This window comes from Diospyros lotus, chromosome 2, assembly GCF_014633365.1.
Source record: "Diospyros lotus cultivar Yz01 chromosome 2, ASM1463336v1, whole genome shotgun sequence".
Lineage (NCBI taxonomy): Eukaryota > Viridiplantae > Streptophyta > Magnoliopsida > Ericales > Ebenaceae > Diospyros > Diospyros lotus.
Window position 1 is genome coordinate 28136399 of NC_068339.1, and position 27038 is coordinate 28163436.

Below are 27038 nucleotides of genomic sequence, written 5' to 3' on the forward strand. Positions count from 1 at the left end.
GAGTTGTTTGTGAGGGTTAACAGATACATACTCTAGTTGGAGGTCAGGAAGACGATTAGGGTAAGGTAGGAGAAAGATTGAAAGAGATATGGATAAAGGCCCTGATCGACGATAAGATAAGGTGATAAAGCCCAAAAGAGTCTGATTGTAGTTCCACCACTATACACGGCTCAATGAACCCGCAGTTGGGGATACTAGCGGCCATCGAAGGATTGGGCCTCATTAAGATCCCCAAAAGGGTTGATCAACCCATGAGAAATAATCAAGAGGAGTATTGCAAATATCACAAAACTCGTGGCCACTCTATTAACTAGTGTAGAGAATTGAAAAATTAGATTGAGGCACTTATCTAGGAAGGGCATTTTCAAATATATGTGGTGAAGAAGTAGATGATCAGGCACCTTATAGGAAGGAAGAAAAGCCGAAGGGCTAAGATATGTGGAACCAAAAATGAGGGGAAAATGGATGACAAACAAGCTCTTCCTGTAACATCCTACATCGAGCGATAGGAAGGATCAGATCAACTTACCCTGATGGATCTACGCGAACTTCCCAAGGGTCACCCATCCTTGAACTACCCTAGCTTAAGCACGCTTAACTCGAGAATTCTTTATCCACATTCAACCCAAAAGATATCTAGCTGATGTTGTTTCCTTCCTTATTATCCTTGATGTATATACTAGCCTCTCTAGAGTCCTTTTTTAGACCTAATCTTAGGCTCTCGGAGTATTACATTTCCCCTAGATAACAAGTCGACTCATCAGGCCATTCATGTCTTTTCCAACAGTGAGACCTTAGTTGGAGACACCTCCTATTCTTGAAAAGCCTACGCTTATCAGGCCTATTAGGTGAATTCGGTGATGAAAGTGCAAGACTATGAAGAACCGATTGTTTTTACTCCCGCAAACAGGGGAGACGTGATTACTCCCCATGATAATTTTATGGTAATTTCAGTTGTCATTGCAAAACACTCCATTGGGAGAATCTTGGTCAATAGTGGTAGTTTACTCAACCTTATCTTCTGGAACTACTTTGAGCAGATGCACATCTCCCATGATCAGCTAAGAAAAGTCTCTTCCTCTTTGTATAGTTTCACCGGGGAGACGGTGCTTGTCGCCAGCTCGATTCAGTTGCCAGTCATGCTAGGCATGACTCGACAAGCCAATTTCATGGTAGTGAAAACCTCTTCAACTGCTTACAATGTGACTTTGAAATGCCCCCTACTCAATGATATGAAGGTGGTAGTCTCGTTTTGTTACCTGTTAATGAAGTTTCCCACACCCTAGGAGATACAACAAGTTTGTGGAGATCAAAGAAAGGCTCGCACTTGCTATGTCTCTTCCATGAAAAGAAAGAAGAAAGATGAGACCCTATCAATTACTGAGAAAGCCATACATAAGTCACTTTCTAAGCATGCTATATACAAACCTCAGTCAGTAGAAAAGCTAGAAACTATATAGTTGGGTGAGACTGAACCTGAAAAACTCGTTTATGTCAACTTGCAACTCTCGAAGGAAGCAAAAAGGGAAATTGTAGAATGTTTAAAAGCTAATATGGATATATTTGCCTAAACTCTAGCTGGCATGCCAAGGATCAGCTCGAATGTAATTTGTCATCACTTAAACGTCAATCCACAATTCAAGCTTGTTCATTAAAAGAAGCGAAATATCACCCCTGACAAGTTACTGGCATTGGAAGAAGAGGTAGACAAACTATTGGAGGTTGGTTTAATCTGGGAGGTACAATATCCTAACTGGTTAGTAAATGTCGTGGTGGTGAAAAATCCCGACGGGAAGCGACAAGTGTGTGTCAACTTCACCAACCTTAATAAAGGTTGCCCGAAAGATTTGTATCCCTTACCTCGAATCGACCGATTAGTGGACGAGACGTCAAGATATCAATTGTTGATTTTCCTTAATGCCTTTTCAGGATACCACCAAATAATGATGTACCCTAAGAAACAATCTCTTTTATTTCAAAGAAAGAGACATATTACTATAAGGTCATGTCTTTTGGATTGAAAAACATTAGAGCTATATACCAAAACATGATGAATAAGGTGTTCAAAAACCTATTAGGTAATATGATGGAAGCATATGTCGACGATATGATTGTAAAAAGTTTGAAAGAAGAGTCCCATGTTAAGAAGTTGACTCATCTGTTTAGAGTTCTCCAATAGTACAATGTGCAGTTAAACCCCATGAAGTGTGTGTTCGGGCCTTAGCCAATTGTTGTCTAAGTTAGTCGAGAGGGGCCTCCCATTTCTGCAAACACTAAGGGTTAAAAAGGGATTTGAGTAGACGGGCGAGTGCTAGAAATCCTTCAAAAAAATGAGCATCTAAAAGAGGTCCCCTTTTGACGCAACTAAGAACGGGAGAATCTTTATTCATGTATCTAAGAGTGAGTAACAAAGTCGTAAGTGCTGCGTTGATAAGGAGGAAGGGCCAAATTGATCATCCAGAGTACTATATCAGCAAAACCCTACAACGAGCAGAGAAGTCAACTTTGGTCAGAGTTTCAAATTTATTATAAATTTCAATTTTATCAATTCGCTTTCAATCTTAAAATCTATTGTAGTTACTGTTAAATTTCTACTAAGATTATGTCCTAATCGTTGGTTAAAATGCTCTTATTATTTTGGCCACTTCAAAAGTCACATTCTCGAGCGAACGACCAAACCAGAGCTTAAAACTTTACAAAAATAAGCTGCAACTTTAGGATAATCCAAAGCAGAAGACGACCACCACGCTGATTATTTTTTTCATTCCATGCAGCGAAACCCAGTTCAAACTAGGACCCTCTCCCAACACCAAGTCAATCAAATTAACATCCCTCTTATTCCTAGGCCAAATATAAAACACAAAAAAAAAAAAAAAGGAAATTGATTATCCACCTAAATTCAATTTAATACTAACTTCAAAATTAGGGAAAATAAATTTAGAAGGCAATGGCAATTGAAGGTGGTCTCTTGAGGAAGCAGAACATGTGTTGTTTTCTGCAAGAGATGCAAAAGCGCATCGATGGAACATTTAACTAAGCTGTGTCCCCGAGTTCCAACAGTAGGGTATGGTTGACCGTATCAGCTACAGGGCCGGAAAACTGAATGGGACCTGCGACAAACAGATCAATAAAACATAAGCTGTTGCATGGTGGACAGAAGGGAAGACTAATTCATCAACCATTGGCAAGAAACCGGTCCAGCTATGCTAAAATCCGTAGGCTGATAAGAACGGACCAGTAAAATTCAGCTAAACCCAGACAAGAGTTCCCTGCTACTTGAAGGACGCTGGAAAGTCAAATTCAAAACATACCGGGACTGATGTATCGGTTGTTAAGCGCCCACTCTTCTCTCATGGATGCAAACTTTTTGAATGGTGCACCTGCAGCAATCATCATTTCATGTTAGGTCCTTGGTGTTTCACAAATAATAACACTGGTGTAATGGTTGTTAATTATTAGGATTCACTTTGTATTCAGCAAGGAATGCCAATGGAACAATCTGCAGCTGTTGTACTCTTTCAGAAGAGAAGAGAAGAGGAGAAAAGACAACACAAGGGGGCATAAAAAGAATTCTCACCGTCAAGCTCAACCATAGCCTTCTTTATCACAGGCTTAAATTTACCTGAAAACAAAATCAAATTTGGGAAAGAGATTAAATAACTAAAGATGTAACAAAATGAAAAATCCAGGCAACAAACTCCATTTGTGAGCATTCATCTTAAAGAATCCAAATTTTCTGCATAGTAAAGCATGATTTTTAACATGTCCTAATAACAATTAAGGTGCCTATACCATGCCGCCTCTCCACATCCATTAACGAAGTCAGTGCAGTCCCACCTACAGTCCATTCTCCAACTGGAGCAGCCAAATTACCTACCTGAGAGTCACACTTGATTCAGTAAAGTTTGAATGCAAGGAAATAATCTTCAACTCTTAACCCAATATTAACAAAAACCTAGAATTACTGGCCTGAAGGATACAGAAACATAGTTATAAGAAGAATATCTAAAGCCTAAACAAAAAGAATACAGAATAGAAACACGGACTGAAGATATCAAGCCAGTTTTCCCAGAATGTAGGAGAGCTCCAGCAGCATAACCCAATGCATAACAATATGCAGAATCGAAGTTCGATGGCAAACCACATCTTCCTTCATAACTGCATATATGAAAACAGCATGGTCAACAACATGATCAGGCATCAGCATTGTTTTTCCCACAACTCAGCACATAAAAATTGCCGGAAGGCTTGAGGTCATCAATGACCCCAAGCAAATATTGTCAATGCCTATACATATACACGCTTAATTGGTGCAACACCCCGTATGTTACCAATAAAGCAGAAAGGATAAGATAAGTACCCAAAAAAGTGGGACTGCCCTTTGAACTGGCCTTTATATGTGCCCCTCTGCTTCCTCTGCTCCAATTCAGTCTCAACCATTTGAATAAGCATTTTTTCTGTTTCAATTTTGGCAACCTGGAAGCATAGTGTGAACCAGCACGACCATATTAGTATGAAGAAATAAAACAGAGAATTCATACAGATAACCGGTGACATTATATGAACCTGCACATTGCCGTGCGGATCTCTCTCAAGCATCAATTGTTCCTGGATTGCTGGAGGTAAAAATTCAAAAAGTTGCAAAGACTGGTCATTAAGTTTCTTTTTCCAAAGACCACCTTCATCTACAATGTCGTGAGCCAAAATTTCATTAAGTTCTGCAATGAGTTGCTGCACCTGCAATCAACAGTAAATCACAAAATCAACACATCAGTCACCAAAGACATATAACAATTACAGGTCAGCACCTGCACATAAAAACAAATACAAATTTAAAAAAAAATGGGGTTTTACCTCAGGAATGAAATCAATGAGGCCTTCGGGTATAAGTATCACACCATAGTTATAACCAAGTTCTGCACGATGGCAGATCACATTGGCAATGTAGTCTGTAACATTTTTTAATGTCAGCTTGTTTGCAGCAACCTGCAGCAAGATAAAAACATTGTGAAACAAAATCTATCCTGAACTTATTATTCTGCAAAATAATCTCACATGATTACAATAAATTTCAGTGAGAAGGTCAGACTTCTCATCCACGTACTTTAGAAACATATCCATGAAACAATATATGCAAGTACAATGTGAGGGACATTAGTCTTAAAGCACCACTAAGACTATTAAGTGGAAGTACCTCTTCTCCAATAAGGCTAATATTTGGATGAGTTTGTAAAGCACACTCCAACGTAATGTGTGAAGCAGCACGCCCCATTAGCCGTACAACTGCAAACAGAATTTAGATACCATTTATCCTTGCAAATATATGAATCATGCAAATAAGACAATTACAAAAAAAAAAAAGTGAAATAAAATTAATTGTAGTTAAAACAAGGAATATCCAGTATTCTGACTACCATCCCAATTACACATATAGCTTGGCATGTAGTTTTATGTAGTTGAAAAAATGAAACTTTCACGAAGGCCAAAGTCAGAGACCAATAATTAGAAATCTCAGGTTCATGTGGCATTGCTAAAAAAGGATCCCCCTAGATATAGAACTGGTTACTTACATGACATAAATTACAAAATGCTAACTATCAATATGTGATGAGACATGGATACCAACAAAGAAGGAAAATTTTTGATGACATGGTTTCAACATATGACTACACCAGCGGGAATGATGTTGACGGTGAAAGTAATGCAAGGGCAAGGGGAAGGTCAAAAATAGTAAATCATACATAATTAACCATGGCCCATATGGAGCAGGACGTCAAACAAACTCACAAGTCAACTTATGAATTGCACTAAGCTTGTTGGTAATATGATTATCCATTCTCAATGTTCACTTCATGGAAAGCAAGCAGCAAACAAGTTGGTTTAAGATGGAAGACATATCATGTAGAAGGGTAGGATTAATTTAAATTCAAGGTCCCATACACTAACTGAGATGGATTTTCCAATTGATGCTTATCATGACTAGAAAATACTTACACCGATAATATATTACAAGGATAGTACTTACAATGATAATACTTCCCAGTTGAGCGAGCATCTATCATTACATTTCCTATCATTTCTGCATATACCTGCAAATTGGAATAGATGTGTGAACTTTAACCCCCACAACAAATCAGGAAACAACTTAAAGTTGGATATACAAACAGACTAACAATATCCACAACACAACTTCCATGATTAGCTCAAAGACAGGGACAAAAATGCATAAGCAAAAAGCTGATGCAAGGATAGATGCAAATTCAATGCATTTCCGAATGGTCAATCAGGCTTGATCCAGTTTATGTTATTAAATTGATAGTAAAATTTGAACACTTAACCCCTGTTTGGGTTTTTTTTTTTTTTTTTCTTGTAGCAAAAATAAAAGAAGACTCAAAGGAAACTGCTACTCATTGTTTTCAAACCATGGCAACACAAAGGAAAAAGACAAAAAAAAAATGTTTAGATGTATAGATCATTCTTACCCTTTCTCTAGATTATGTTATTCCAGAGAGAATTTTGATGAAAGGGTGTGATAACACACATACAAAAAGAATTTCCTTCAAATTAATATGTCATTTTCCTCATTCCTTTACCACATTCCGAGTTCCAAACAAAGTTTTGCCAAAATTGAAGAAAAGATTTATGCTACAACAACTAAGATGCTAAACTAAAGCTACCAAACAAGAACTTGCATAACTCATGAGAACAAGATCCATCATTTGAATGAACTAATTAATGCCACAATTGCAATACATTAAGAGTAAGATGTATGGCTAGCATCCAAGAACAGAACAGATTTGAAAAGTTAGTGCATGTACAAAAAGTAGTGTTGAACATTTTAGTTTCACCTTGCATGCGGTATCAAATCCAAAACTCGCTGGAACTTCTTTGCATTTTAGGTCACCATCAATTGTCTTCGGACATCCAATCACTCGAGTTTTCATATTTTTACGCCTAAGCAACACATGCAACAAGGAAACTCAGACAAATGGCACTAAGCATACAACTACAGGATCACTGCAGAAGACCCAACCTATAATACTGGCTAAAGAGTAAAAGAGCAAAAAGGAAAGAACAACCACATTTCATTAGCAAGTAGCAACAGATTAATGGTTCACCTAAAGTTTTCAGCAAGGAGGCAAGCATTTGTGTTTGAGTCATCTCCACCAATTACAACAAGCCCATCCAAATCAAGCTTCAATGTTGTTTCTTCAGCTTGCTTAAACTGTAATCATGTCCATAGAAATTGAGTCAGCTAAAGCTCTAAGAAGTTAAAGAAAAGAATCAACATTGCAATGACCACAATTGCTTGATAAGACACTGAAGAGTATTACCTGTTCTGGAGTTTCAATCTTGTCTCTGCCACTGCAAATCATATCAAACCCGCCCTGAAACAATAAAATTACAATCATATGATTCATATCCAATGTCATTCCTATCTAACTTGCTGCTCAAATGCATCCATCATGATTAGGCATTGTGCTACTGCTTTTGTTTCTTTAGTCAAGTAGAAATTAGCCCTTTTTGTGATTAGACATCAGTAATAACCTTTTCTCCTTTTTCCCTTTTCTCGTAAAAGATATTAAAGAAGAAGATATAAGCCCAATGCAGCAGACTCCCAAGCCATTACATACCCCCTGGTTCCCATTAAAGTTCAACAATTTTACTTTTATTTTTTTTTTAAGTAACAATTTTACTTTTATCGCATCTCTAGTATTTAGGTTTCAGTCTTTCAGACGCTTGTGTTTAGCCATAAAGAGCTCGTGCCCCAGATTTGGAACTGAAGGACATCTTAGCTTGAGTATTGAACTAAGCTGTAAACTTGCCACAAGAGGCATTTTAAACGAATTATACTGGCTTCAGAATGTGCAGGTTGCAAGAATATGACCTTTATAGCCTATGGTCCGTAAGATCAAAAGTATATACTTGAGAACAAAAAGCAGCAGTCTTTATAATTAAGCATAATCAAAAACGTGGCAGTGTCATATAAAGATAGAAAAGAAGAATCTTATACAAATAGCTACAACTTTCACAGAAACAATCATAACCTGATTTCTGTATGGGTAAATATACTCTGACGTAAGAACAACATATTTGCACTTCATGATTCCAGCCGGTCCGCCCCTGAATCCATACAGTGTGCTTCCTTTACAACGATCCTGCAAGTAATCTACCTCACACATACACAGACACATCCAACAAAGAGAAGTTGAGAATACGAATCATTCGGGTTAAATCCGACAAAATAAGAACCAAACACGAAAAACTGACCAAAGATTCCAGAAATCACGTTGTGTCCTCCAGGGGCTTGGCCTCCAGATAGAACCACGCCAATCTTCAAGATCTGCCCCGATGGGAAGTCGCTCGATTCTCCAGGCACCAACATTGCCGGCGGTTGCCCAAACAGGCATGGAAAGAGCTTCGCTATCTCATCTGAAACACCACCTCTCAATACAACCACAAAGATCCATTTCGATCTAATATTGAAGCTAAATAAAACTACACATTACGCTCTGTAGATTGAAAAGTCACTTTAGCAGTTCAATCCCAAGCGTTTGACTTACTACTCAGCTTACCAGAAAAAGCAAAGGGAAAAAAAAAAAAAGAAAAAGCAAATCGAACAGATAGATTAGATCTCAGATCTATGCGCATATAAAGAGAAGACGGTGGTACCTGGATTGCCGGCGGCGGAGCTGCGAGGGCCATTGACCATCTTGAAGGGTTTTCCGAGAACAGAGGGGAGAGGAAGAGCATGGTCGATCCGGCTGTTCTGAACCTCGCTGTAGACAGCAGCGAAGCGGCCGGTTACGGGGGCGTGAGATTGTCCGCCGTTAGCTGCCATAACAGACGCCATTGATCCCTCAAAGACCGAAAGCGCTGAGATCTAGGAGATGGGTAGAGCCTTCTTTTGCGGCGTTGTGTCACCAACTTGAAGACACTGCAGAGTAATAAATAGTGTGTGCAGGTGAGGAGTAAAATGGACCGTCAATTTGTGTAGACTTCCAAAGGAAAGAGTCCTGCTAATATATTTTTAACCAATCGGGGATCAATCATAGTCACCGTCACACGCTCACGCATCATCATCATCCTAATCCAAACTCAATTATCACCCTTTGATTTCAGTTTAATATATATATATATAAATTTATAAAATTTATTTATAAATATAATATTTTTTTAAAAAAAAAAGTATCATACATGTGATATATAGAATATTTAACTTTAATTACAAGCAGCCTCATCTCTAATATTTTTGTAGATGATAGTCATCTTTATCAAATTAAGTCATATTTAAGTTTGGAATGAGTTAAGTTTAGTGTATGGTTCACTATAACAAATAAGTTATTTGATAAATTTTAATTTAATTTACAATTACATATTTTAGGGAGTGTTTCGCGTTATTAAGGGGAAAGGTGGGTGGGTTGAGTTGAGCCAAGATTAAGTGTTGGGTAACAAACTAGATTTCTTAACTCAACTCACTTGAGTTAGTTGAGATGGTTAAAGTCAATCTCCCCAAAGTATATACTCATTTTACTCTTTTATGAGAATTAATACAAATTTTAATTCTTTTTATGCTGTTGCCTGATTAAAATGATTAAATTTATTTATCTTAAGGAACATTTCAGGCAAAGTTCATAATCAAAACCAAGTTCTGGGCTACCGCTTGAGAAAAAATAGGTGTCGGGCTCAATCCATTGTTCGAGAAAGCTAGAATGCCAGAGGTCTTTAGACGAGTCTTCAAGGTCTTCAGAGAACTCATTCCTCGAAGAGTCTTTGAGGGGCTAGTATCCGAATGAAACTAGAGGATCTTCAAAGAACTGGATCGGATAGTACTTTTCCTCACAAAGATAGTTAGAATGCACACGGAGATTTTTCCCATGCTGGTCCCTCTCCGATGCCTATGTTAGACAGAGATGTCTTGAAATAGAAAATGTATACATGTGTATATGCTATAGGCTATGGATAGGTGTTTGTCGAAGAGTTATGTAGAGTCAAAGATATGAGTCTTTAGGTCCCAAGTCTTAACGTACGTGAGTTTGAGAGTTCGAGTCTTTGGGATAAAGGGTGTCATAGGATCCAAAAATGTTCTTTTGCCATGGACTAGGCAAGTATTTATAGAGATTTGGCAATGGGACCCACGTTATATGTGGTTATGCAGATGAAAACCTTCAAACTCTCTAAGAAGATGCATCAAATGAGGCTAGAAGGACTGGAGGTATCTTCGGGGTTCAAGTTGTTAGGTTTCTTAGATCCAAACGCAGCGAAAATTTAAAAATTATTTTGATCAATCAAACTCTTTGACTAATCTTGAAACCCAAAATAAATAAATCTAGCTTGCAAATATATAATCTCTTTAAGAATATAAACATATAACGAAAAATCAAACGTTTTGGTTGTTCAATGAATAATGGATGAATCTTTGTACCACGAGGTGTTATCCACCCTCTATAAGTGATCCATATCAAAGAAAAGCTTCAATCGATGTCGATGAGCACGCCCATTCGATCTTCTTGCATCAATTATGCAAAATCTAATCCAACACTTGGAAATATGGTTGATTTTTCTCAAAAATCATTTTCACTTTCTAGAAAAACTAAAGGAGTTATAAGGCAAAAATGGAGAGCTCACCCCAAACCCTAGTCAAACTAAGGATTTATAGAAAGCCTAAGCATGTTCTAAACATGTTGGGCTAAGGCCCAATCCATTTGTGGGTTTTTCACCTTATTTTACTTTTTGCTCATTTTGTTGACATCCCGTGGACTTTTCTGCTAGTGTTAGCTAGCCCAAAAAATCCACAAATTCTTTCGGACCCTAAAAATATTTTTCGGTCTCACTGAAATTTCATGAAACTCCTCTTTATTTGTGTGTGACCTTATAGGTTCACTATGAAGATAGCAAAGGGCAATTTATAGAATCATACTCCTAATAAAACTCTTTGATTATGATTCTTAATTTATTTTATCTCATGACAAAAAATTATTATCTTGCCCTTAGATCAAGATTGACGTCTAGCAACTTATCATGGCCCCCATATCATAATGAAATGCAAATGGCACTTCTAATGAACCTTTCCATGACAAGTTTGAGTATTATTCGATCATTCTAATAACCAACACTATGTGTACGAATGTTAAGTCCACAACTCCTATAGTTGAATTAATAACTCTTATTAATTCTCAACTATTTGTATTGGCCAACGACTCCTCGAGTTGTGACTTCATAGGGCATATACCTTTTAAATCTTACTAAGGTCGATAGATTCCATCTTACGTACTCACCTACCTTCATATGATACGGATCATACTCAATGACCATCCTATTAGGGACCCATTTTACTAGACCCCGTACAGTGGCATCAAAACATGACACTTTTCATACAAGATAACAGTGATACCTCAGGAAAAGAAATAACTAGCACCTATCGCCACATAAAACTCCCAGTTGACATTTAGTGAGAATTACTATTTGGGTGTTCTCAAGTTAGGTTATTCAGTGAACTCATTCACCAATGAGTACCTACACACTTGCATTAGTGTCACCACACAAGTAGTCAATGAGATCAACTACCTACCTTACAAGCATGCATAATGTGTACCGATCTTGACAGTACTATAAAGGCCCCACTCTATAGTCATATGACCAGGAATAGTTTAAGAATGAAGTATCGGTCATTCGATCTCATTAGTATGATCTCATCATAACTCGATTGACATTGCTACATTCTTTGAGATTCATCTAAATAGTAAAATACAAAAATGAACATATTGTCACATATTAAAAGAGAAATACTGATATTAATAAAAATATGTCCAAGATTAATTAGAAATGTAGCTAATTCACAACTCTTATGATTAACTTCTAGGTTACAACTATATCACAAGTCCCTCGATGAGTATCCTCCGAGTGAATCTGAAGACTCTTTAGAGTCATTGGATAGCTTAGGCCTGGGAGATTCTACATGAGTCTTGGGCCTTAAAGATATGAAGGCTAGATAGGTCCCGAAAACTCTCTGGAGGATTCGGGAGACTCATGCTCCGAAATACTCTTCGGGGTCATCCGAGTCTTCAAAACTATTTAGAATATTTCGGGAATTTTTTACTTCGATTTTTCTAAGGCACCCCCACAACATTTTTTGTCTTTATAAATAATCTAATCAATTTTCTTTCTTTCTTTCGTTAAAATAAATATATTTTCATATTAATTTCATATTTTGTAATTATAAATTAAACACAAATTTATTAAAATATATTTTTAAATAAATAGTCTTTTTGTAAAATATCCAACTCAATTTGATCATAATTTATTTTATAAAAAAAAATTATTTATTTTTCATGATTTATTAAAAACTTTTTGTAATATTTTTTATTCATTTAATATTTTAATTCAACTCAACTTATCAAATTAAACACAGATTTGTTAAAAATATGCTTTATATGAAATAATGAAATTTATATATAATTATAATTTTATATCCTTTTTTGCCATTTCGCATCCTAACTCAAGTCAATTTTACTCTTTTACCAAACACACATTTATGTAATCAAACTATCTCAACTTGGAATCACCTAACCTCAATGCCTTAGAGGGTGCATTCTAACTCAACTCAATTTTACTCTTTTACCAAACACACATTTATGTAATCAAACTATCTAAACTTGTAATCTCCTAACCTCAATGCCTTAGAGGGTGCAAATGCAAGTTGAGTATTTAGGAACTTTGGTGAACTTAAATGTTTTGTCAAACAATCATGATTGAGATCTAACTCGAATTGACCAATTTATCAAACAATTTTATATAAGCAAACTCATCTCACCTACTTCATCTCAATCCAAAATAAGTTCTTTAATAAAACTTGTATCATTTTGTCCAATCTTTTAACAATTAATTGCTATTAAAATTTCAAAAGTATTCAATATGTCCATAAATTTCTCTCTTTATCTCTCTTTCTCTCGCACGTTGAACCATTAACTTGTATAATCTTTTGATATTTACATATGACTAAGATGAGTTTAGTGATATCTACTTGATTTTAGGCCAATATATAGTTACGTAATTTGATATTTTACTTTGGATAAAAGTCAAGTCTATTAAGCAATTGATTTTAAGGTTGAACCTAACTTGGTGGAGCCCTTTTTGTTTTTGGGTACTTGATTTGTTTTTGGTGGAACCCAATCCAATTTACTCTTCCATTTAGGTTTAACTTAATTTTTGTTTTAGTCATTGGGTGTAGTGCCTAATTAAGACATATTAGATAATGTGGAGATTTTTTTTATTTGAGTATGTTTAAGTAATATAAGATACGATACATTATTAAAAGTGTTTTGAAATAACTCAATTCAAAGTATGATGAAGATATAATTTTTGTAATTAATCTGATGTATCTCTTATTATTTGATTGCTACATGGTAGGGGTGTTTAAAACAATCGTTAAACCATGAAAATCGATCACAGTACTATTAGTGTTGTGTGCTCTTATGTTATATTTGAATGACATCTAACGGATTTGTTTTATACATTTATTGTATACTTGTATAAATCTATAAAAGACAATATTTTCTCCATTCATATTTTCTTCGATAATTTATATAAATGAGTCTTAGATCTTTTGTGTGAAAATCTTATTCTCAAAGTATTAAGACTATGTGACAAGATTTTTTGATAATAGAACTTCTTAAACTATTCCTAATCCTTAGATTCTTTGGATAGGGAATCCAATTAATTGAATATGAACTAACACATGGGTTACTACCTCATTTGGTATGGGGATACTGATGGAAATGCGGTGTGTCACATGTCATATGACATGAGATGTCGCTAGTAAACCTGTGGGTGGTTATTGAGGAACGATTAGCTAAATGTGACTCCGATGACTGACCATATATGGTGGATAATAATCGAGTTATTAGGTTACAATGGTGTGTTAATCCTTAGACTTGAACCAACACGATTGTTTTGTGTATTAGTGTGCGGGATTTGTTAACGAGCCAAACCATTCAACTGGGAGGTGGTAATGTTCATTGTTGAGCCAACTTGCTCATATTAATTAAATTTTGATGATTAACAAAAATATTTTTATAATATAAATGTATTTCTTTCTCATATAAAAAAAAATAAATTTATTTTGAATTAAGAGTGGGTACAAAGAGTAAATTTATTTTGAATTAAAGATGGATTGTCTTTAAACATGTTTCCTTTTTCTAATCATTTATGTCTCAAAAGTTTATGTTTGAATTTTCATTTATTGATAAATATTTTTATTACTTATGCAAAAAGTATATTTATTTTGAATTAAAGAAGAATTACTTTTAGACATGTTTTCTCTTTCTCATACAAAAAATAAATTTATTTTGAATTAAAGAGAATTGATTTTAGACATATTTTCTCTTACTTGTGCAAAAAGTAAATTTATTTTGAATTAGAGATTAATTTTAGACATGTTTTCTTGTTTTAATTATTTATATCTCAAAAACTTATATTTGAAATTTTCAAATCTTGATTTCTCATACAAAAAATAAATTTATTTTGAATTAAAGGTGATACATGTTTTCTTATTGTTTGAAAAAGTTTAAACATTTTTTGAATTTCAAACTTCATATTAACCATTTCTTTAGTGGCTAAAATGCTTATAAATACCCCCAAACTCATTTTTTGAGTATCCATTTTTCATATTGCACATCCAAAACTCTCAAAAGCTCTCAAGCTAATTTCCAAACATTCCAAGGCTCTCAAAGATTCATTGTTCATCTACCGAAGAGTCACAAGGCAAGAGGAGAAAAAGAGATCGCAAAGCCGAATCTGATCTTCTCCATTCAAATTGAGGTCACCGCTTATTTATTTATTTAAATATTATTGCCTTATATAATTTGTTCGTAATTACTTATTTGTGTCCAAGTGTGGACATTTGTAACATTTAAATTACTATTATGGATTGTATAGGTTTCCTAGAACCGTTAAAATCTAGGTGAATCTAGTTTCCAAAGTACAATAGGGAGAAAACCTTGGTGTTCGTGGTTTTACTATAACACATTGTAATCTAAGAGTGTATCTAGTTTTCAATGTGAGCTAGTGTGAAAAACCTTAGTGAGATTAATGGAACCCCAAGGGAGGTTGAGATCTTGGGAGAGTGGAGTAGGTATGTGTGGAGATACCGAACCACTATAAATTGTCTTGTACCTCATTTATTTATTCTTGCTATATCTTGTAATTTGAAATTTATTAATCTCAAACTTACGTATACATAGTTATAAAATCTTAATTTGTTTAAAATTAAATAATAAGAATTTAATTAAAAATAATAATTTATATATATTTTTAGAGAAAATAATTAATCAATAATATTTATTAAAAGGGAGAAATATTTTTAACACTCAATTCACCCTCCTCTTGAGTGGCCATACCTTAAGGGACCAACATTCATTTATGTGGTTCCATATTACTGGTATAAGGAAACAAGTGTTGGGAATATGATCCACGTCGCCCTTATCGGTATTTGATGAGGTGAACGTCCTATGTAATTTACTATTAATGTGACGAGACAATCCCTGAGATATCATTTACTCACATTAATGAAATTTGACCATAGTTACTGAGTTTATGAGTTTATCGTTCCATGACTCACGCTCATAAAAGGATTATAGCACACAATAATTATCAGCTATAATAGGTTCACTTGAAGTGAGACTTCACTGCCACTTATATTATCCTAAACCATTGCTAGGCGCTATTCAGGAACTCTCAAGTCATTGTCAGGATTTCGAGAAGTTACAGTAATGGGTCAAAGGGTTGACCAGTACTGTTATGGTAAAAAATACAACAATTAGGATTTAGATGAAGTAGGAAGGGCTGTGAAGCAAGATTCGACCATAGTGGGATATCTGCGAGTTACGGGTTACTTGGAAAAAAAATGGCTTTTTTGAAAGAAGTATTTTCTGAAATGAACTTATTTCCAAAAGAATTGGATCACGAATAGAAAGGTCTTTCCGAAAGAAACGAGGGCCTCAGAGAGGATGTGGCATGCACCGCTGGCTTAATCTTTCGGAAAGAGGTATTACCGAGGAGACTCTTTCTAAAAGAAATTGGAGGTCTTCTGAGAAACTCCGAATAAATGATACTTCGGTACTACGACTTGGCCGAGGGCTTTTGAAAAGGTTATGAAACGTCTATTCGAAAGGAAATGTGCGGCTTTTGGAAAGAATCTGGATTCCTTTAGGAAGGGTGATCAGGCGATTCTAGAGAAGGCTGGGATCCCCTCCAAGATGGGTGAGGTTATTTTAGAGAGAATTGTAACCAACCAACCAAGGGTCAAAAGGCTTGTGGGGGATTTTCACTCACAAAGACCCTCTGATACTTAAGTCAACTACGGAAAGAGTAAAATATTACTAAAAGAAATGCGAGCTAAGATCCCAGAAGAAACTTAAAATATTCAAAGTAATAAGGTTTACCCCCCAATTTTTTCTCGCTTTTTAAGTACTGTAGCTTGGCTTTTATAGGGCTATAATCTAGAGAATCATGTGAGAACACATGTCAATGAATCTGGAGGACACATGTGAATTCTAAATCATTCCTTTCAGAAAGGGTCTTCTGAAAACATCTCTATCTTATTATTACTATTATTATTTTTCTTTGTGATCTTGGGTGTACAACAATTACCCCCCACCTTTCTTTTAATCCTTTAGGTGAAAAATAAAGATTAATTTTTCCTTTTTTTCTTTTTTCCGCCACCAAGAATCGAAAAGGTGACTCTACTAGAGCGTTGCTCGCTTACTGAGATATTTTGTCTTCCTGAGAATCCACTATAAATTATGCCACTTGTTGCAGTAACTGCTTTATGCTTGTCTTATTCCCAAGAGAACTTTGGCTTCATCTCATTTTCGAAAGAATCCTTAGCTCTCTTGGGTCAGTTCTTTCTTAAAGAAATTTTTACCATCCTAAGTAATTTCTTTCCGAAAGAATCTTTTACTGTCTTAGTAACTTTTTTGAAAGAAATCCCCTTCCACACTAGGTAACTTCTTTCCGAAATGATGTTCTACTCACTCATAGGTAGTCTTTGAAAGAAGTCATTTCCATGAGCTTTTTTTCCAAAGCAACGTACTGCTTTTTGAAAAAATTACCTTGTTTCCCAAGAGAAACAGTTCTACTCCTTCCATAGGGAATGTTCTTTTTGAAAGGATAGGTCTTTCCGATAGAACTTCCTTTCTAAAAGAATATTCCTTTATGAGAAAACTTCCTTTCCGAAAGAGACCCTTCTCTTTCTCTTTTGGAACTTTGACCAGTTTCCCCTTGTTATTTTCTTTTTCTGCTGCCACTATGGCAAATGGGAAGATATATCATCATGAGACTGATTCCCAAGGGGTTACCATTTTTTCTTAAAGGGTAAATGTTCTCATATGACAGAGGATAACTTTGCTCTTCTACGTCGGAACTTTGGAATTCCCAACCATTATTGTACTAGGTTTCCTTTTCCTGAAGAGAATTACACAGTTGACGTGCAAAAGAAGTGGATGAGCATTCACGAGGCTAGCTTTCGTCTAGGTTTCCACCTACCTTTCCATGATTTCAGCCTTAAGTTTCTTCATTATAGTGGTTTAGCTTCAAGCCAGCTGCATCCTAATGGCTAGGCCGAGCTAGTTGGCTTTTTCATGCTCTGTCGTGAGAAAAACCTAATTCCTTTCGTAGACTTTCTCTACTATTTCTTCCATTTACGCTTGGTAAAAGAATGTTTCCATATGTGTACCCTTCATCGAACTCGATGGGAGGACCGTCTTTTCACAGATTCTCCTCCTAGTGAAGCCTCTTTTGACTCGCATTGGTTCTTAACCCCCCCAATGGCATGTGGATTACCTTACGCTCATGGTGCCCCGATCCTGATAAGGTGGTGAGGCCAAGATTAAGTAAGCCAGTCGCCGAGCTTCGGGCACAATACGCCAATGGCCATAGGATTCTCATTCGTGGTGGTTTGATGCATTTGCTTGACCTACTCACCATGGATAGACTAATACAGGTTGGATGGGTTCCGAAGCCAGGTGAACCATTGTGTTGTGGGAGGCCAACAATGCCCCCTTCGTGGCCCCCTACTGACTCAGCCACCCATGTTATATCAAGAGAAGGGGCCATCCCTCAACAGGAGCAACCTTCTCCTAAGATTGTGGACCCCTCCTAACTACTTATTTTTTCATTCATGCAGTTTTCTTCCTTCTTGTCTTCGCCTATTCGAATTTTTCCTTTTTTCTTTCCAAGTTTCTTTTTGACTTAAATCCTGATTTGGTTATGACTCTTTCTTGCAGCGATGTATCGAATGATGAGATCTTTCCAGCGAAAGGCTGCGACAGGCGTAACTCAGATAGAAATTCTGCCACCTCCTGCCACCCAAGAGGAGGCTCTCCCTCAGGTTTTTGCACAAGGGGAGGGGATAGGGGAGAGAATGGCTTCTTCATGTTGTCATAAGAGGAGTCATCGCCAGGAAGCAGAGGCCAACCCCGCCACATTCCAGCCCATCACCGATCTTACTCTTCTTGATCCTGTCGCTGTCCTTTGACTAATCCAGAGATGGCGGATGAGCCCACTTCATTCCCCCACTTGTCAACTAAGAGAGACATGTCTGTAGCTATGAGTGGGGCTGGTATTGGGAGAGTAAGGCACGGTGATGAGGAGCTTGATCACCCGACACACAGAGTAGTAGGGCTTAGAGCGAGTACCAGTTCTCGAGGCATCTTAGAGATAGAAGTAACTTTATGCTTGGACCAGGTTGCCATTGACTCGGTCTAAATGAGTGGTCGAGGGCTATTTTTCCTAGCGGTTATTAATCCATAATGCACTTATTATCGTGTCTTACATGCAGAAAAGAGGGTAGTCACTAACGGGTTGGCTCTTATTTTTCCTTCATCGCCTCTTCATTATCGGGGGGGTGGTTCAATTTGAGGGTAACCTTTGGGCTCACAGGGAACGCTTTGAGCTGCAACCCAAAGTTTTGGACATGGACTCACTAGACATGTCCAGCATCAGTGCCAGCCTCCTCTACTCCACCATTCTCCCGCGTAACAAAAATCAGTACTTCTGGAACTGTCCATAGGATATGGATGAGTTTAAGGGTTATCTTACAATTGTAAGTTTTCCTTCCCCTTCTTTCTCCAAGGGTGTTATCTGCTAATTCTTTTGTCTTCTTTCTTCATAGGGTGCCCAAGGTGCGATGGTGACTAATGTAATGAATTGGGCACGCTTAGCCCATCAAGAGGAAAAAATTTATGGGTGGACTCGACGGTCCTACAATGGAAGGAGGAAAAGTAGGTTTTGAACATGAAGATCTGAGACTTGGAGTCAGACAAAGTTGGCCTCCATTCTCAAATTTTGGACCTTTAGTTACAACTCTAGAATCTCTCTACCTGTTGTCAAGATACAAAGGCAGATGCCTAAAAGTGGAAAGAAGAGCTGGAGAACCAGAATAAAGCCTATCAAGTAAATGTGTCTTCCTTATCAGAAGCTTAGGGAGAGGTGTCGTGCCTAAAGAGAGACCTGTCGAGCACTAAGGGATGAGTGGTTGAGGCATTCCAATTGGCGGTACGTGCTCAATCTGAGATTGAAAGGTTAGGGAAAAGCAAGCAACTGAAAAATTGAGGAGGCAACGAGGAACGTGGTGAGGCAGTATCACCTCTCCAAAGACTGTTATAGCCGCAAGGACGAGTACACCAGTTGTTTTTCCAAGGTTGGATTCTACCTCGGCCACAACTTTTTGGAGTCTAAGCGTCTTAGGGAATCTTTCCAAAAGATGATTTTTGCTGACGCCATTTCATCCATAACTCCCCCGACTGGCGGGTGTACGAGCCCAATGACCTTGGGCACGACGAGTGTATGCCAAAAGCTTTGGAAGACAACCTTAGCAACTTGTTGAGTCCCGGAAGCCCTTATGTCCATAACCCTAAAGAAGGCGAAATTGTAGCGAACATGACAAATACCATCCAGATGATTGAGCATGGTCTGGAGAACGACCTTGCTGCTAATGCTTCTTAGAGCTTGCCTTAAGAAGGCTCGGGACAACTAGATCACCCACTAGCCCAAGACTAGCGTAGATTACGTATTTGTAGTGCTTTCATGTCTTGGCTGTAAAGAATGATAATCTTTATGTGTTGTATCTTAAATTGCTTTCATTTCAATGGATGGGATTTTTGTTACTATTTCAATACGCATTATACGTTTGCTTGCAGTGACGAAATTCTATTTTTGTTATCTTTGCGTCTCTTTTACTTGCCATTTATGTTTATTGTGCTTATTCCCTTTTTCTTTGAATTGATTATATTGTGTGATCCCTAGGGATTGAGCTGTTTAGTACCAATGTCTTGGTTCTTGTGTCAGGCTTGGACCGCTCCAGGTAAGGACTTCCTGCCACACCTTCCAGCCTTTCTGATCAATATTTACAACATGTGCCTACAATGTTTTCCCATCCACAATTCGTGCTGGGTACCAGACTTTTAATTCTAGGCATGGGGCCTGAACTCAAAAGGAGGCGTTGCGCCAGATCCTCGTAGAGAACTTAGGTTGCACTCTTAGGCTAGTATTAGGTGTCAATCGAGGGATATGCATTTGCCTCGTTCTACAACCTCAGGCCTCTCGCATGAACTACTTAGATTAGGTACCTTAGCGCGGAGTTCCAACAGGAATGAATGGAGGTTGGCTTGGGGTTGGTTGAGTTGAGGTTTTCCTAGTAGCATACTCTTACCGAATTAGCTTTGCGTCGGCTTATAGTGCATAATTGAAATGCATAGTGTATAGTTAAATTGCATAGTAAAATTATGAATGATTAGAGTGAATTATTGGAAGGGGGCTGAGCAGACTTCAAGAGGAATTCAATTTGGAGAGAGTGATTATGGAGAGAGAGAGAGAAGAAATTATTAAAAAGAAGAAACATATAATCTTCTGCTTCTCCTGTGTGCATTCTTTTCTTCTTTCTTTGCTTGTTCTAAAATTCTTCTACTGTTAGAAAATATTTTATTTGTGAAGGTCACACATAAAAATTTGAGACGCGAGCATTGGTGATATACGAAATCTCTGTATTTAGCACGGGAAGGGGTGACCAAAATGATACCATTCAGCATATTAGGTGTGGACCGACAAAGACCGTTACATCTTGAGATGAATTTAATTTCAGTACAGAAACCACTTACTCCATCCTTACATCGGATAATAGGTATAAATTTATTTATATTCATTTGAAGAATATGCGTGTTGCTCAGATATCCAAGCTCTGTATGGCGTGTATATTATATTCTGTTATGTGTATCTGATACATAGTAAAAATTTATTTTTTCCCGTACTACCATACTAGTAATTCTCTTCACACACTGCACTGTGTGATTTTTTTAGGGGAACGATTTGGTAGGTTTGAGAAATCCTCAAACCGTGCAGTTTGCAGTTTGAGAAAAACACATTCGGTTAAAAACTAAATCGCCTAACTAGTCTAAGAATATAAAAAATAAAAAAAATAAATTATAAATTATAAAATATAAAACATTAAAACCCTAAATCTAATCTTTCATTCCTGATTCCTTATCTCATTTCCTCTTTAATTACCCAACCCTTGCTGCACCGAGACTGACGATGATATCCTCCCCATGGCCATTTCTTTTAGTCTCTAGTTCATTGACGTCGTCTCAACTTTCAGAGGCATCCAAGGAGATCACCATTGCATTGAGGCCTTGAAGCACGCCGACCAAATCAAGGTGGAGGCGCTTAAGTGTGCTGACCAGATCAAGTCCCAGATTCCCTCTGTCTCCGCGCTGTCGTCTCTCGTCGACGTTTCACCAAAGACATCTTCCACGATAGCAAATCTCAAGAGGTTTGGGGTGTAATATCCCCAATTAATTAAATGAAATTAAATTAATTAATTTGAGTTAAAATTTGAGGCAGTGCACGTGTGCTTAAAAGTGGTCGAAGAGGAATCGCGAGAGAGGGAGAGAGGGCGAGCAGAGAGTGAGAGACAGAGAAAGGGAGGGAGATGGAGAGGATGAGATCAAGGGAGAGGGAGGGAGAGAGAGAGAGAGAGAGAGCTAGTGGCCTAAAGCTGGCCGGAGGCAGCCGGGTGCGGTCGCGAGCGGCCATGGAAGCTGGCCGAGCTTTGCTCAGCCATGGCAGCAAAGCAGCAGCAGCAGTGGCGACGCGGGGCAACGGCAGCGGCGCACGGCCATGTGAGCGGAGCTGGAGGCGACGCGGGCCGGAGGCAGGCACGGCGACAGCGGAGGGCCGGATGGCGAAGGCCGACCGCAGCCATGCGCGGTTGCAGGCTGCCTGGGTGCGTGGGGAAGATGATGAACAGGAGCGTGCGCGCGGAAGAAGAAGAAGGAAGGGAGAAGAAGAAAGGAAGAAGAGGAAGAAGAAGGAGAAAAGAAGAAGAAGAAGAAGGAAAGGAAAGGAGAAGAAGAAGCGAGTTGCAGGAAGAGGAAGAAGAAGACACGGGAAGAAAAAGAAGAGGAGGAGAAGAAGAAAAAAAAGGAAGAAAAGAAAGAAAATAAAGGAAAAGGAAAAAATATGAAAAATAATGAAATTTTGGGATTTTTTTTTGCAGGAAAAGTGATCAGGTACATGGGTAAAAATTAGTAGAAGCATGTTATGTTTAAATTATAAATTTTACGCGATTAGAATTAATTAATTTAAGTTCTGGTTGTGTTATTTGCTAGGAAATGATTTAATTCACATCGGGAGTACAAGAGAAGCTGAAAGCAACTAATTTCAGGCAAGCTCCCAACCCTCTTCTCATATTCTTCAATTCCCGCGAAAGACCCCGTGATTTCTCGTATTTTATCACCTCCCTTACTTTAATTCGGCACCTAGCCTTATTTGTTGAATTATTATTCATTTGTTTTACGTTAAATTAAATCTGAGACTTCTAGAATTTTATTCGTTGTGAGCCTATGGGGGTTTGTACCGCCCCCACTGCTTTTGGGAATGATGCTGACCCAGCCTGGGGACTAGGTTTCTAGACGTGAGGGTTATTTATGATTTTCTCGGATTTATTTATGGCTTGGTTAGAGCTATCGAGCAGTAGGGCAGGGGTCGGTTGTTGGTGACGTTGGGGTAGACTATTGTACGGCCCTAAAGTGGACCGTCAGGTGGACACTCCTAGTCACTGGCCGTTGACCGGTGTTGGGCACTGCTGACTAGCTCTACCAGGTTGTAATTTACTGCTCGTCTAGATTCATTATTTTCTTGTTGCATGGTTTGGTATGCACATGGATACAGGGCTGCATGTTGGGATATTCATTTACTGAGTATGCTTGGACATGGACATTCTAGCCTGGTCAGGTTGCATCCAGCACGGGCATATGCATCGCGTGTGGTTTACTATGTGGGCGGAGCATGGCCTGATGCCTGGATGTATGGGCGCCGGTGTATCACGTTGATGCTCACTACGCCATTGCATTTTATGTGCATTGCATGGCTATTGGTAGTATATAGTTCTCGGACGGGAGTACCGTTCCGATGGAGCCTATGGCTTGAGTGTCGGGAGTACCGACATGGACGGGTGGCGGGAGTACCGACATGGACGGGTGGCGCGCACAGGATGCTGGAGGTATTTGTTACCGTCTAGGGTAGCGACAGGTTGGTATGGGACTTGGGTGCCAAGTGTCTTATGTGGGCCCCAAGGACCGGTATGTGCTATGATTATGCTATACTATTGTGTTGTAGCGTCTCATGACTTGTGTGTATTTGGGGGTTGGTGTTCTGGGAGAAGTTTATTGCTTTTGTGCAGCCTTTAGTCTTTCTTTCTTTATACTTGTTGAGTCTCTCAACTCACCTTGTTTTTCCATCATTCTAGAAATGGCAGCGTGGACCATGGCAAGGGAGTCAGTGCCTAGCGGCAGAGTCGGTATGGTGTACAGGCAGTCCCGGTCAACTTTGATGGTTGATTAGGATTTACTCTATTATTTGTACTGTGCCAGGTCTTTCCTCGAGTCTCGTGTACATCGGCACATGAGTCTGTGTTTATGTAATTATCATGTGACCGCTGTGATAGCGGGGTACCCGTAGTGTATGCATGTGTTTAGCTTCGCTTCTGCTGTTCTTATTTATTTATTTTTTTTGCATGCATGCCATGGTGGTTTTGGTCTTGTGTTTATTCTTTTTCTCCTCCCGTAGGCATTCCCGTTCGGGTAGTCCGAGTGGTTGGGATATCCGGACGGGAGTGCTTACATGGGGTCTCAGATGAGCTGAGGGATTTTGTCAAGGGCATTATAATCGATATTTTTCGAGATTTTCCATCATAAGGTAATTACTTGAGCACGCTGGTACATAGGTTTTAAGTGACAACACTTCAATAGTCCAAGAGATGATGTAACTAATTTCTACGTATGGCATGTTATGGACAATTAGAGTAACATAAAAGCCACACATGTGGTTTGGCATATTGAAAATGACTTAAACCACCCAAAGAGCACTGTGAACACCCATACTACATGGTTACAATAATTCGAGTGTAATGTACCACCTAGGGTCTCGTTATTTTTTATTTTTTATAATTAATTTTTGTAATAAAAAAGGCATCCTTAAATTTTTATAATTAATCTAGTGCATGTCTTATTATTAAGTAATGCTAGGAGTCATGATTGATGACAGTGCCATCAGTCATGTGTCACATTCTCATTGGATGAGATGTTAAGCAGATGGGATAATATCACATGGTCTCCTTAACTTCCTCTAATGAGGAGACGCCACATAATTGATAATACCATCTTCAATCAAGACTCCTAGCATTATTTCTTATTATTTGATTGTTATGTGGTTACATTAAGGGTGTGTTTGATTGCAAACATAGAACTTATATAGAAAGAAAATAAGTTCTAGGCAATTTAATTGCCTAGAAATCATTTGCATAGAAATTATCAATTAAACGCGTTTGATTGATTTAATTTTTTTACCTAGAATTTGTTATAATTTTTTATTTTTTGATGTTTGATTACAACTTAATTTCCATAGAATTACACCCAACCTCAGGGTTTCCTCTCTGCCTCCCCCCAACCCTATTTCATCATCTCTCTGTCTTCCCCCATATCTCTCTCTCTCCCCCCTAAACCCACTTCCCCTTCCTTCCCCCTCTCAAACCTACTTCTTCTTTCTCCCTAGCTCCCCCCATCTTTCTTTCTCTCCCTCTCCAAGCCCACCACCTTCTCCCTACATCCCCCCCCTCTCTCTCTCTCTCTCTCTCTCTATATATATATATATATATTGCATGCAGTAGTAAAGTAGCAGATCCGTTGTTTCACTTGTTGTCGTTCGCCGTTGACGCATACGCCGCTGTTGAAGCTACCACCATAAGCAATTCTGGGAGTTGATTTGCAGTGGCCATCATTCGCCTCCGATGCGATGCAGTTGGTTTGCTCTTCAGTGTCTTTCTTTCTCTCTCCCTCTCTCTTTTTCTCTCACATGCTCTTTCACTCTCTCGCTCCGTCGCCCCTTACTTTCAATTTCCTGGAAAGTTTTTCCAATCCCCCTCCCCCCCTAAGAATTTGTTTTCCAACAAAAGTGGGAATTAGCCATCACGTGGCCAAAAGATAGAAATCATTTTTCATGAAAAATAGCCATTTTTCACCTAAATCTAGGTTTTGATGTGTTTGACCAAATTTAAGATAAGATTTTATATCAAAGTAGGATGGTACATTACACTATAATAAGGCCCTAATTTCTCTTGGGAAATCCTTGATCATTTAGCCATGAGAGTGCCCTTTTCATAAACTTTCTTTGATTACTCAACCTCCAAAATCGGGCAATAAGAGGTCAGGAACTTGTTGAAGGTAATAATAGAGTACTTGACTACCCTTGTAACCTCCCATAGAAGGGTGCATGCATTGTCATCAATTAACATGCAGAGAATCTACCGTTTTGAGAATTTTGAATTCTTACTTCAAACTTGCACCAAGTTTTTCATGAAATTACCACGTAAACCCTTATAACTCTTTTGAGAATTATGCCCAACCCTTCCCATTCTTTTAATTATTAACTTGGCTCCCCTCTAAAATTACATTTGGACCTATCAATATTTTGATTCCTCTAAGTAGGGGTGTGCACGACGTGGTCTGGCCAGTTTTTGGCCAAGAAAATGCGTCAAACCGTATATGCGGTTTGCACCTATAATTAGACCGAGTGGTCTGATTTTGTGCAGAAAAATCGAACTGAACCGCACCGCATAATGCGGTGCGTTTTTCGCGATTTGCTGAAACCTGGTGTTTGGTGCCGTTTGGTTCGTTCCTGATGCTGGCGATGGTGAGGGTAAGCAGCTTTAAACATAAAACAGAGGCTAAGCTAAAATACATATGAAACTAATACAGCATATGAAATTAATACAGAAGCAACTTAATAGTTAATAGCAGCAAAACAATATCTTCAACAGTTATTGTTATTCTGTGAGGGTTGAGTGTTGAATTCCAAGAGGGATTGAGTTGAGAGTTCTAACTTCTAAGTAAATTCTTGAGGGTTATACTCTAACATATACTCGTAGATAAATCCAAATATCCTCAAAGATTAAGCTTCCGCACCGAGCCCATCTTATTAACAAATATCCTCAAACTCAAAGAGATTCGTAGCACTTCTGTTGAAAGAGGTTTAACACATACCGCGTCTTCTCTCGTCCGGTGGTGCGGCGCGGGATGGGCCAGGACTGGTTCGTGGGAGAGTAACTTTGTGCAGTGGTAGACGGCAGCGGCGGGTGAGTGGGTGAGAGATCGGTGTGGTGCTGCGGGTAGGTGCGCGCACAACAGCTTGAGAGTTGAGAGAGAGATGAAGCGGAGCAGAGGGAGAAATCAGAAATGCAATTTAGGGATGGGTTTCGGCGGTCCCCCCCCCCCCCCCCCCCCCCCACTCCTTTATATATTTGATATATTATTTTTTATTTATTTTAATTACTAATATAGTTGGACAATTCGGTTTGGAACAGAACCACCAGCACCCCAAACCGCATAAATCATGGTTTGGATATTTTTCAAACCGCGCTAGACCACGTCCCTAGAAAAATCGCACGGTTCAGCGTGAGCGGTTTCCACGGTCCGCTGGTTTTTTTG

The 27038-nt window shown here is 38.3% G+C and overlaps 1 protein-coding gene across 2 annotated transcripts; it reads right to left on the bottom strand.

Annotated features, from left to right (window-relative positions):
• Positions 1 to 2720: 2720 nt before the first annotated feature.
• LOC127795458 (pyrophosphate--fructose 6-phosphate 1-phosphotransferase subunit beta) lies at positions 2721 to 26806 on the bottom strand. Of its 2 annotated transcripts, XM_052327132.1 has the most exons (17): positions 26595 to 26806; positions 8674 to 8938; positions 8272 to 8433; positions 8049 to 8170; positions 7335 to 7388; positions 7119 to 7225; positions 6849 to 6954; positions 6026 to 6089; positions 5195 to 5283; positions 4855 to 4986; positions 4567 to 4737; positions 4361 to 4476; positions 4047 to 4158; positions 3793 to 3877; positions 3578 to 3622; positions 3312 to 3380; positions 2721 to 3110 (listed from the first exon to the last, which is right to left on the bottom strand). In XM_052327132.1, exons 2-17 carry the CDS (start codon positions 8852 to 8854, stop codon positions 3034 to 3036), a joined length of 1692 nt encoding a protein of 563 aa, XP_052183092.1. In that variant the 5' UTR covers positions 8855 to 8938; positions 26595 to 26806; the 3' UTR covers positions 2721 to 3033. The 2 variants fall into 2 exon arrangements, with proteins under 2 accessions (XP_052183092.1, XP_052183091.1); XM_052327131.1 differs by lacking the exon at positions 26595 to 26806 and having other exon boundaries at positions 8674 to 8989.
• Between the last annotated feature and the right edge of the window lie 232 nt (positions 26807 to 27038).

What these genes read in the sequence shown, in the direction of transcription:
- LOC127795458 (XM_052327132.1), bottom strand. Translation starts at nt 8,854, where the DNA reads ATGGCGTCTGTTATGGCAGCTAACGGCGGACAATCTCACGCCCCCGTA. An exon ending in TTTACCCATACAGAAATCAG is followed by an intron (nt 7,389 to 8,048) that starts GTTATGATTGTT and finishes TTATTGTTTCAG; the next exon opens with GGCGGGTTTGATATGATTTG. An exon ending in ATCCGCACGGCAATGTGCAG is followed by an intron (nt 4,477 to 4,566) that starts GTTCATATAATG and finishes CTATGCTTCCAG; the next exon opens with GTTGCCAAAATTGAAACAGA.